This window comes from Pseudorca crassidens, chromosome 21 (genome assembly GCF_039906515.1).
Source record: "Pseudorca crassidens isolate mPseCra1 chromosome 21, mPseCra1.hap1, whole genome shotgun sequence".
Taxonomy (NCBI): Eukaryota; Metazoa; Chordata; class Mammalia; order Artiodactyla; family Delphinidae; genus Pseudorca; species Pseudorca crassidens.
This window is the reverse complement of record NC_090316.1, coordinates 25,429,048-25,441,947: the sequence shown is the minus strand read 5'-3', so window position 1 is coordinate 25,441,947 and position 12,900 is coordinate 25,429,048. Positions and strand designations below refer to the sequence as shown.

The window sequence follows — 12,900 nt, the reverse complement described above, 5'->3', positions numbered from 1 at the left end:
CCCGCACGCAGCAACGAAGACCCAACCCAGCCAAAAATAAATAAATACATACATTTTTTTAAAAAAATTGAAAACTTAGAAATAAGTCAGTTTCCCTGACACACTCATGTGCTATTCAGACCATTACTGATTTCTGCATTTTTCAAACTGGGTGTGATAGTTCCATGTGGAAGAGAAAAAAAAAAAGGTTCTATGTACTAATATGCTAATAGGCTTTGTACATTTCCAAGAAGATGGCAGAGTAGGCAATTTTTCCAAACTTATTCCACCAAAGATCTTCCTTCTTTTGTCAAAAACTTATATCTTTGGAGAGTCAGGCATTCACTATATCATGACTAGAGAAATGCTGACATTCACATTGCTTCTCTATTTTCCATCAACACAAAGAAGAAAGTCCTAAACCCCTGGGGACTTCCTTGCTCTCAATTCAACGTTTCCAAAGGGTGCCCCTACCTAAAATTACTCAACACACAATCATCCTCTACTAGAGGGTAGCAATCACCATGTGAGAGGCTCACTACCTCTCTGAGACATACTTCACCTATACCAAGCCTTCTTAATCCACTTTAGCATTCATTATTGGTCCTGGAAACAGGAAGAACAGTGGCATGGCTAAGAATTTGGGACACTTACTTGAAGAAGTCAAGAGCATCGCTGACTGCATTGGCAAAATTGATATCCGTTGGGACATTTTTATATTCTAGGCAGTAAGTAGGTCTGACACCAAGAATCTCAACCTCACAGCCTAAGAAGGAAAAAGACAGTAAATGGTTACTTTCTTCAATAATCAAGGTAGGGTGATGAGCCTATTTTAGGAAGCAAATACCATTAGTCAAAACAAAAATTTTTGTTCCTTTTCATGAAATAAAAGAATGTATTATTGATAAGTGGTGTATTTAATTCTAATTTTGTTTAACTGGAGCAGAGGCTCTTAAACGTCTTTCCTATACAGCACTGGTGTCTCATGACAGGGACTGGCAAAAATTGGTTAATGGTTGTCTTTCCCAATTTGAAACAACAATAACAAAAATTAATTAGTACACAGAATGTCTCAATTGAAACTTTTTTCTATAGATTTTTTATAACTACTAATTCTTCTAGTGCACCTTTGCCTATTCTAGAACCAAGTATGAGGTTAATATCTGATTAGCCTGGGAATAAGAAAATAAAGACTTCACTAGTCTAGCTGGACTCAGAAGTACTGCACTGATGGGCAAGTCTAAAAATCACTGAGTTAAAGCAAGGGCCCTGAGCCGTCCCCTTACCTCTCCCAAAATGAAGTAAAAGAATGAAAGTATTCAGATGTTGGGAGCTGCTGTGGCTTCAGCTTTTCTGCCCCAGGCCCCTGAACAAGTTGAAATGGTTGCCCCGAGGAAGAGACATCCAACCTCCTTATCAGAAAATAGGGCAGGAGAGGAACGTGCCAGTCTCAGTTTGTTAGTTGGGTGTATTTACTGGGTACCTACTATGAACTAGTCACTACGTTCAGACATAGTGGTGTATTTAATTCTAATTGTGTTTGCTCCATCCTGTGGCATCCCAGAATCTAGCCTAGTAGGAGGAGGATTCCGTGCAAACAGTGTAATAGTTGAAGTCTAAAGTGAAGTGCACATTTACTGGGTGGTGAGGGGACTCAGACGAGGCACATTTAATGCAGATATTATTTCCTTCTGGAAGCTTTCCTCAAATCCCCGTGTTGGACTCAGTCTTACAGACTGTGTCTGGCCCATGCGTTGGGGTTAGAAGTGGGAAGAAAGGGACGTCCAAGCAAAGAGAGCAGCGGAAGCAAAGTTCAAAGTGAGGAACAATAAGGTGTGTGTGTAGAACAGCAAGCACGGTAACGTTCCCAGGCAAGGGGGTCTGGAGGCCAGATGGTGAGCTTTTTTGTAGCCCAGAGAAAATGATTCCCACTTACACTTGGTATGATCCTTACGAATCCTATAAAATAGCTGATGGTGCCTTCATTTTATACAGGAGGAACTGAGTCAAAAAGGTGAAGAGGGGGCTTCCCTGGTGGCCCAGTGGTTGGGAGTCCACCTGCCGATGCAGGGGACACGGGTTCATGCCCCGGTCCGGGAAGATCCCACATGCCGCAGAGCGGCTGGGCCCGTGAGCCATGGCCGCTGAGCCTGCGCGTCCGGAGCCTGTGCTCCGCAACGGGAGAGGCCACAACAGTGAGAGACCCGCGTACCACAAAAAAAAAAAAAAGAAAGAAAAAAAAGGTGAAGAGACTTCCCCATTGTCTCAGGGCAATAAAGAGGAAGAGCTGACATTTGAATCTGGTTTTATCTGACTCCAAAACGTTAGGTATTCTTTTAAAACAGTATCTGACGAATTCAGACATGCAAGGACAGACATTATGGACATTAAGGACAGACAGACATTTTTCCATACTATTAAGATTTACTCAAGCTAATCGAGAAATAAGTCAAAATAAAAGAACCCAAGAACGAATAAGATAGGGTTTTAAAATAAATAGGAGTAAACGATGAAATCACAAAATATAGTTAAGTATTAGTAATATTAATGTAGTTATGTGAAAATATTTTATTGAAAAATAAGGTGCATATTTTAAAAAAATGTTTAATGTAATAACCTGGATCTAAAGTTCCCAATTATTTAACCAAAAAGGAAAGGAAAAGCATTTTCATTGTTGCTGGAGGGAAGGGATGGTCAATATATAGTGTTCATTCTAGACATTGATTTAAAAGTTTGGAATATACAGAAGAAAGTTGTATGCATAACTTCCAAATCACTAAAGGAAGAAAAAGAAGCATACAAAATTAATCAAATATCAAAGTACACGAAAAGAAAAAAAAAAGGAAATATCTAGGAAGCCCTAATATTGAAAGCATAATAAAAGAGAAAATCAAATATATTCAAAATAAATGTGAATGGGTTACACTCTACAAGAATGTCAACATGAAGTAACTATAAACTATTTTTAAAATTTACAGGTTAGGTAAAATGACACAGCAAGGTTAGATATAAAAGAATAGACCAAATAAACCCCCCCAAAAGTAAACCAAAAAATCAGCTCTCTCAATAGTATTCAAGTTGATTATGGTCTCAAAAGCCTGAAACAGCTACAAATCCACATTAATAGTTTAGAATGTAAATGAGTATTTATATACCATAAATATACACAAATATACATAATTATTATTAAAGAATTCTTATAAGAATGGAATTGTTATAAAAACACAAAAGTTGGAGAAACTCATCATATCCTCATCCACAAAGAAAATCGCATTAACTTCCAAAAAAGTAGAAATTATACAGCACAATGCATATTATCTGACCACAGGTAATAAAACTATAAATTAATTATAACAGTTAACTAAAAATAAATCCAACTCCTTATAAATAAAAAAGAAAACCTTTATGAAACGATGTAAAGAGGAAATGAAAACTTCACTGACAGACTAGTTATTAACAGTGAAAATTCTACATTTCAAAATTTCATGGGGGGACTTCCCTGGAGGTCCAGTGGTAAGGAATATGCCTTACAGTGCAGGAGACGCAGGTTCAATCCCTGGTCAGGGAGCTAAGATCCCGCATGCCGCGGGGCAACTAAGCCCGCGTGCCACAACTACTGAGCTCACACGCCTCAACTAGAACCCGCGCGCCACAACTACAGAACCCACGCACCCTGGAGCCCGTGAGCCACAACTAGAGAAGAGAAAACCCACACGCCACAACTAGAGAGAAGCCCGGGCACCACAACGAAAGATCCCACATGCCTCAACGAAGATCCTGCGTGCTGCAACTAAGACCATATGCAGCCAAAACTAAATAAAATAAATAAATAAATAATAAATAAATCTTAAAAAAAAAAACTTCATGGGACACATTTTCATTTAGGTCCGAAGCAAATCAGGAGCGCTGCCGTCACCGCTATAATCTGTTACTGTTATAGAACTTCTTATCAAGGCAGTTAACAACAAACAGAAATTTTAAATGAGTGGGGGAAATCAGGAGGCATGCATGAGTGTTTCTCTATGGGAACATTTAAAAAAAATTTTGTCTGCAACCCTTGGCAAAATACTCATTTTGCTTCATGACACAGTACAGGACACACACTCTCACAGAGGAAACAGAAGTTTCACTAAAATATGAGCAAAGCATGCTAATACTTTATTCTATTCTATTCTGTTTTAGGTGGGTTTTTTAAAACACTGGTTAACAATCCACAAACTGATGTCACTGTCCGTTATGAATCAAGACCAGTGTTTGAAAAACACCAATATGAGGCACACAGCTAGGAGTGGGTTTCTGGGTCACTCTCCTCCAGAGTGGCAATGTTTGGCAATATTTATATAATTTTTATTGTATACATGCTTTTCCTTGGAAACCACTTCAGAGGACATATTCTAAGAAAATAAATTTGTATATACAAGCACCTTTTTTACAATATTATTTAGAATATAAAATTAAGAAGCAATTTAAACATTTGGTAATAAAGGTATGGTTAAATTACAGCACATCCAAATAATGAAATACCATGCAGGCATATACAATTATTATGCCATTTGTATTTACTGCCATACTATTTTAAGTGAAAAAAGGCTAGTAAATAGTTTGTGAAGGATGATCTCATTTTTGTAAATACTTAAAGCATATTTAGGGCTTCCCTGGTGGTGCAGTGGTTAAGAATCCATCTGCCAATGCAAGGGACATGGGTTCGAGCCCCGGTCCGGGAAGATCCCACATGTCATGGAGCAACTAAGCCCGTGCACCACAACTACTGAAGCCCGCGTGCCTAGAGCTGGTGCTCCGCAGCAAGAGAAACCACTGCAGTGAGAAGCCCACACACTGCAACGAAGAGTAGGCCCCGCTCACTGCAACTAGAGAAAGCCTGTGTGCAATGAAGACCCAATGCAGACAAAAATAAATAAATAAATTTATTTTTTTAAAAAAGCGTATTTATGTCTAAGAAAGAGTGGAAGTGAATATAACAAAATATGACAGGGTGAGATTTGTGTGGCTGCCTTGGTAGACTTTTTTCGGCTAAACTGAAGCCATTCTGAACTTCTTTCTTCCTTTCCATCCCTTACTAAAGAAAGAGGAAAGCTTTCTCATCTGCCCAGGGTCCCTTGGGGGTAGGAATGGTCATGTGACTCACTACTGGCATTGAGATCTGCTGAGATGCTTCAAGTGGGAGGCTTTGCTTTGATATGAAAAAATTAACATGAGTTGCTAGCGCTACCTCTTTTCTTCTTCTGCAGTTTGGAATGTAGGTTGTAAGGACATGATCCCTGGACCGGCAGCAACCATTCTGAAACCATGAGTCAACAAGCATGAAGGGAAAAAGTTAATATGCTAATATAGAGCAGAAGGATCAAAAGAGCCTAGGTTTTTAAAATGACATTGTTAAACAGCTGAACCACATAAAGTACATACTTCTTATGTGATACAAATAAATTCCTATATGTTTAGTCACTGTTGGCTAGGTTTTCTAAAACTTGCAGTAGATAGTTCATAACTGATACAGAAGGATCATAGCTGACTTTTATATTCTTATTATTCCTTATTGAATTGAACTAACTTTCCTAAAATAAATATCTGTTATTTTTGTAATAAGAAACCAAAAACATATTTTTAGTGATAACTTCCAACTTCCTTCTAATATACCCATTAAGACACAAAAGTTCTATTGTATGAATATCCAGTTTTTAAAAATTATGAATAATGCTAATATAAACATTCTTGTACATGTTCTTTGATGCACTTAGGTATGCATTTCTGTTGTAATATGTGTAGGAGTAGAATTGCTAGATTTGGGGTATGCGTATGTTCACCTTTATCAGATAATGCCAAATAGGTTTTCAAAGTTGCTATATTAATTTGCTCCTCCTGGCACGATATGAGACTTTGTTACTCCACCCTTGTCATCACTTGGATGTATAACTATTAATTTCCATTTAAGAATGACTTTACTTGCATCCCACAATCCAAATACCCATAGTTACTTCTTCTTTGAACCATGAGTTATTTAGAAGTCCCTGGTTATTTTCCAAGTATATAGAATTGAAATTTTTCTTTTTATTATTGATTATACTTTAATTACACTGTAGTCGGAGAACACATTCTGTATGATTTCATACAGTTCCAATTTGTTGAGAAATGCTTTATGGCTAAAATATGGTCATTTTTGACAAATGTTCCATGTGTACTTGAGAATAATGTATACTTAGTGGTAGCTGGGTACAGTGTTCTAGTAATATCAATTAGGTAAATATGTTAATTATGCTTCATAAATTTTCTGTATCCTTCTATATTTTATTTTCTTATATTATCAGTTACTGAGAAAGATATCTTAGAACTTATTATCATTGTGAATTTACCCATTTCTCCTTTTGGTTTTATCAATATTTGCTTTATTTATTTTGAGATTGTGTAATTAGGAGCATGAAAATTTAGAATTATTACAACTTCTTGGGAGATTGAACTTTGTATCAACGTGAACTGTCTTTCTTTACCTTAAAAATAGTCTAAGCTTAGAGTCTGCACCGACTGATCTTATAGCTGCACCAGCTCTCCTTTGGTGAGTGTGTGCTATGTCTTTTAAAAATGCTATTACTTTCAACTTTTCTGCATACTTACATTTAATGTACACCTTTTATAAGCAGCATATATTAGTTTTTGCTCTTATCCAGTCTGATAGTTGTTTTAAATGTGAATTTCTATTAAAGTTTAACATAGATACATACAAAGTGAATAAATGATAAGTGTACTGTTCATCCTGACAAAGTAAATGCAGCTGTGTAGCCGGCACCCAGATCAGGAAACAGAACATAACCTTCACATACAGGCACCTTCTCGTGCCCCCTTTTAGTCACTGTTCTTCCAAGTGTAAACACTATTCTAACACTGTAGATTAGTTTTACCTGCTTTTGAACTTTATATAAATAGACTCATTCAGATTAATTGGAGTATTTAATGAAATATTAGTAAAAAACAATAAACGTTGACTTGCAATGTACTTAAGGAAATTTTTATGTTTAAATCAGCCACCTAAATACATGTCTTGTATTCATTACACATTTGACACTTTTTCTCTCCTTTCTTAATTCCTTTTGGATTATGTATGTATGATTATTATTGCTCCTTTTCCTCTCCTCTATCACCTTGCTATTTGTATATTTTAATTAATCTCTTTCTGGAATAGTGCCCTAGAGATGATTTTTAAAAATTGAAATATTGGTCAATCGAAATCTAATATAAATTTGCACTCCCACAACTTCCCAGGCAATGCAAAGACATTTAAACACTTTAACTTTGAATTTTACATTTCTCCTACCTTCTGTGCTTCTGTTGTCATGTATTTCCATTCCATATGGGTTTTTAATCTAAAAATTATTATTACTACTATTATTATTAGCTTAGTTTTTCCTACACGTTTACCCTTTCTGTAGCTCTTCATCCCTTCCTCCATCTCTGTGCTTCCATTTGTGACAGTTTTCCTTCCACCTTAAGAATTTAGCATTTCCTCCACTCTAAACGTGCTGGCAATAAATTCTCTCACTGTTGTGTCTCTAGAAAAAGTCATTATATTGCCTTCCTTTAAAAAAAAATTTTTTTATTTATTTGGCTATGCTGGGTCTCAGTTGTGGCACACAGGATCTATTTCCCTGACCAGGAATTGAACCCAGGCCCCCTGCATTGGGAGCACGGAGTCTTAACCACTGAACCACCTGGGAAGTCCCTTGCCTTCATTTTTGAGGGATATTTTCACTGGATATAGAACTGATCATTATTTTTCTTTTATCATTTGGGGATATCGTTCTATTGTCTTTCTGGATTCCAGTATTTCTGTTGGAAAGTCAGCTGTCAGTCTTATCACTGCTTCTTTGAACAATTTTCTATTGCTGCTTTTAAGTTTTTTTCATTTCTGTGGTATCAGCAGTTCTGAAATTAATGGATTTCACAGCACTTCTTGAGTCTATGATTTGCTATTTCTTGTCTGTTTCAGAAAGTTCTCAAACTTTATCTCTCAAATATTACTTGTGTCTCATCTTCTCTCTCTAATCCTTCTGTGGCCTTTTCACTATGTCCCATGTGTCTCGAACATTCTTTTCTGCCTTTTTCATCTTTTTGCCTATTTAAGCCGGAGAGCTGTCTTCAGTTATAGAGTTCACCTTTTAAAAAAGATTCTAGTTTACTACTGCAGGTCTCCATTTTGTCATTTAGTTCTTTTATCATAGCTCTCTTTAAAGTCATATCGGTATCTGGACCAGTGGGTTTGAGTCTATTGTCTACTGTTTTTCTCTTGATTTTTCAGTCAAGACTTGCCTGTTTATTTCTCCTGAGTTTCCAGTCAGGACTTGTTTTCCCATATTCTGGGAATGCTGCATATTGTATACAAAAAACTGTAGATATCATTTGACACTCCATATGTTGTTATCTTTTTCTAGAGAGCGCAGGCTTTTGCTTATGAAGGGCACCTAGGCTACAGGCAGACCATCTTAACCCAGAGTGGAGTTAGTCAGGGATTAAGATGACTCAAAGCTCAGCTTGGGTTTTATGAAGGCTTCAGTCCTCCAGAGGGTTTCACCCCTAGTTTACTTCTAGCTCCTTCTTACTCCAAAGGCATTGTCCTTTATTGTCCCAACTGAAAGTCTAGGATGTTTACTAGATCTCTTCTGCTTGGTGGCCCATGAACTCCAATTTTTGTCATTTCCCCCATCCTGTGATTCTGTCAAAACCTCAGTTCAGTTTCTTAGTCTCCCAGCTGCTGTTTCTGCGATCAGTGTTTAAATGCAGGGGAGACATGGTGCCAATTTCCAGATACACCTTGTTCTCTAGGTCTTAGTCTGTCTCTGATCCGTCACACTGTGTGCGCGTGCATGCGCGCACACACACACACACGCACACACAGAGTCCAGCAGCGTTTTCAGTTGTTGCTGGCGAGAAGAGTTGTTTCAAAGTAGCTTTGCCTGTCATTGTACCAGTGGAACCCCAAATTTCAATAAATGATCTTTTAAAATAAAAAGTTACATTTTATTGGAAATGTGTCTCATAATGAAAGGAATAGGATGTTTTTAAAAGTCAGTTGGTAGGCTTCCCTGGTGGCACAGTTGTTGAGAGTCCGCCTGCCAATGCGGGGGACACGGGTTTGTGCCCCGGTCCGGGAGGATCCCACATGACGTGGAGCGGCTGGGCCCGTGAGCCATGGCTGCTGAGCCTGCGCGTCCAGAGCCTGTGCTCCGCAGCGGGAGAGGCCACAACAGTGAAAGGCCCATGTGCCGCAAAAAAAAAAAAAAAAAAAATCAGTTTGTATATCCATGGATGAATATGATTGATCTCTAGAATGAGACAAGTTCAGAATCCATTCTATTCCTATTTGTTAAATCTAAGTGATAAGAAAGTTGTTTACATAAATAAGTAGATGGAAATAGAACTAGTCTGTCATTTAATTCTTTGAATGGCTTCTTTGAATGCCAACATTCACATAGTGATCTATCATCATAAATGTTTAAATAGTGTTTCAGCTGACAACTCAATTGGGTTTTTCTTAAATAATTTAAAAGAGAGCATGGGTAAATACTTGACTATTTTTACGTTTTGTTATTTTGTCACTAGATGCATTCTTTTCTGTACACCTACACCAACATTTCAAACTGTTTCTTTGTCTGGCCCTGGAGGCTTTTCTATACGGAGGCAATGCACCTTAGTAAGTCTTGACTGCTGAGGGGTACTCCTTTCTTATATAAAGTAGGAAAAGGACATGTTTTTAATCAGGACGATTTTTGCAATATATATGAACGTTGATGATCTTAAAACAGATTCCCTTAAAATTAATCTTGCTCTTGGAAATCCTTACAGTTTGAAGACCCTGAACCAGGAAACTAGGCATTAGTGCTGCTACTCTAAGGGAACTGTAAAGTTCAGAAAGCAGCAGGGCTTAGAGTGGTGCAGGCAGCTGCAGGTAAGATATGACTGACAGTTGTCATTTATTCTCAGGGTTGTTCCCCAGCTGAGGCTCTATAAGCTGAGCGGAGAGAGGGAAAACCTTCGCTGCAGAGCCAACGGAGCATTAGTGCTTCCTGTCTCTTCAGATACGCAGTCAGCCAGCCAGAGGAGTGAAAAGGTTGTGTCTCAGCCCAGCAGAGATGCCCTGACACTGCAGACACAATTAATTTGGATCGAAGCTACATACCTTCACGTGGCCCTGAGAAGGGAGAGACCGGTACCCAAGTTCACAAAAACTGAGGCAAGTGCAGCCATTCTGTGCTCTCTGTCCTGAATGGTCTCTCCCAGGTGAAATCTCCCAAGGCAAAAACAGTCACCAGACCTCTAATCTTAAAACCCAGAATGAATAAAAATGACTGGCAAAGGAAACAGCCAGCAAGCAATGACAGATGCCACGATGGAACAAGGAATTAGTGAAAGTGGTATATTTAGAGACGGCAAGGCTCGTTATTCCTGGAAGAATTCGTCTGGGGGCTTCGTTTTGTTTTCCTTAGTCTTTACCTGATGGAAATCATCAGGCTGGAAGGGGTGTGTTGTGTGGATCCCACGAGCTATTTCTTTAATCAGGAGCCTGTGGGCCCCTTTCTGGACCCACCGTGGGCTCAGTCTGTGAACCTAGGCGCACTGCTCAGCCCCTCGGGCTGTCGCCTCCAGGCCACTTTCATGGCCTCCCAGCGAGTGCGGATCTGGGCAACTGGGGTCCTTCAGGTCAGCCCACCGGTGCCTGAGGAAAGCAGGGATTCCTGAATCTCTGCATAGGGGTCTGTGGGGAAACAAAGGCAGTGGCCTGGCTTTTGCAGTTTCAAAGACCAACCAGGAAGCTGGCAGTAAGATTTTGGTTTCACCGGCGCTTCAAGGGCAGGCTTAGGCTTTCCTGCATCTTATTTCCTCATTGTTCCCAGGGAACTTGAAAGGGAATTGCCCTTAATTAGGGCTCACTGTTCAGGTCCTCGTCTTATCTCTGTCTAGAGTCTGCCTTCCTGCTGGACAGTCCCACCTCAGCAACCTAATAAATATATCCTGAGCTGGAGGGAACTTAAAGCACAACCAAAGAGGAGCGCCACTAAGCCCATGCATCTCTGTGCCAAAAAAAAATTTTAAGTCACTTCTTCTTCAAAACACTTAACTTATATCTGCTAGACAATTATTTTAATATATCTATTTTGTCATAGCAACATGACTGTCACAGACCAACATATTGTCAAAATAAATATGCAAATCTATGACGACTATAGTGTGAGCCACGCCCCCGCGGACACAGCATCCGGGCACAACGAACAGCTTTCGCGGCCCTTCACAGCAGGCTTACATCAGTGCCTTTTATTTTGCAGCTGAGAAAACAAACGCCTGCGATGGGAGAAGTGACTGTCCCAAGGTCTCCTTGCCACCTAGTAATCAGCTTCCTGGCTCTGATACTTTTCCACTGCTTTCCTGACTGATCCTTGCTTCCTGCCAACTCTCTCCAAGGAAGTTGAGCCCATGAAAATCGCATTTCTCTAAACTTCCTACAACACAGGTCCCGCCTTCCAAGTGCCGCTCGGCTTCCAACTTCCACACACCTTGTGACAATAACCCCTGTGAGCTGCATTTTATGGGATAAGAGGCAGGTGCACTACAGTTGAATATGCGTCTCAAGAGAGCTTATTAAAACAGCTAAGTCAATTAACTCTTAGAAACATGTCACCTTCTCCAGGAAGATACATCTGAGGCACAGGAGCTTATGGGGACAAGTCCTTGGGGAAAGTGTGGCCTTTGATCTCAGAGGCCCTTTCCCAGGTCAGCCGGGCCCACAGGGCTGGGAGGTCTCTTCTGATCTGGGGATGGGGGGGCGGCGGGGTGGGCTGGCCTGAACACAGGATGCCATGCAGACTGGCCTTGTGCACAGGAGCAGACTGGTGAGATGAGAAGCACTCATCCATTAGAGCAGGTTCTGGAAACTCAACGGGAAAGGACTCACTGGGCGTGAAAGGTGATAATGGGAACCTGAGGGCAGAGGGGCATGTGCCTAACCCAGGCTGGGTGTCTGCTTTAGGAAGGCAGTGGTGAAACCTTAGCAAGGCATCATGAGGCCAAAGATCTCTGCCTCTGTGAGTCAGCTTTAGATGGGAGAGTCTCTGTCCCAGGGTCAGGGACCGTACTCTTCCCCAGCAGGCCCAGGTGAGGAGTGAGGGGCGCCTGGTGCCCCTCATATCAGCCACAAGCAGCATCTCTGGGTCAGAGGCACATGCCTCAAGGTCATCTAAATCCTGCAAGTGATGTCATGCTCCCCAGGGGGAAGGCATCTCGACTGCTGCACACGTGGTGGTCCCCACCAGAGCCTCCTCCCAGAGCAGGTGGTTTCCTGGTATTTGGATCCAAGAAGCCTGGGCCTCCTCGGGATGCAGGAGGCTGGCAAGCCCTTGACCGCAGGCTCAACCTTGCCAGCGGCTTTGCTAGAACTCTAGCGCCGACCCAGGGATTCCTCATCCCCCAGCCCTCCAGTTCGAGCCTGTGATCTCCAGGTCTTACCAACTGTCCTTTACCTCCCACCATGTATCTGGGGGAACCCTGGTCTCCTCAGCTTCTGAGCTGGTTCTGAACCACTTCCAGGAATGGCTGGGAGTGGGAGTGAGTGCTACATGTGGCCCTGCAAAGCCAGCGCTCTGCACACCTGGGCAAAGCCTGAGGGCCGCTCCAGTGGCCACACCTCGAGCACTCCGCGCCGCCTCTGCAGAGTCCTGTGTGCACAGCTCGCCCTGTCCCTGGCTTCTGCCCCCCAGCCCTGAGGCAAAAAGCCAGACTCTGTCCTCTTTCCCTCCCCTGATGACCCAGTGGCCAGATCCCTCCATCCACCCCTTTCCTGGGAAACTCCTTTCCTGCCCCTGACTGGCCATGATGGCCTGTCTCAGAATTCTCATGGCGATTTAAAACAGGACTTGTGTTTCA

The 12,900-nt window shown here is 41.0% G+C and overlaps 1 protein-coding gene across 5 annotated transcripts in view; it reads right to left on the bottom strand.

The window, feature by feature from the left end:
* The window catches only part of ENPP6 (ectonucleotide pyrophosphatase/phosphodiesterase 6), a 96,919-nt gene that overhangs the window by 31,399 nt on the left and 52,620 nt on the right, over positions 1-12,900 (bottom strand). For all 5 annotated transcript variants that reach the window (XM_067722029.1, XM_067722032.1, XM_067722030.1 and 2 more), the window contains exon 3: positions 634-745. In XM_067722029.1, the coding sequence (XP_067578130.1) occupies positions 634-745 (112 nt within the window). The remainder of the gene's footprint in view (positions 1-633; positions 746-12,900) is intronic.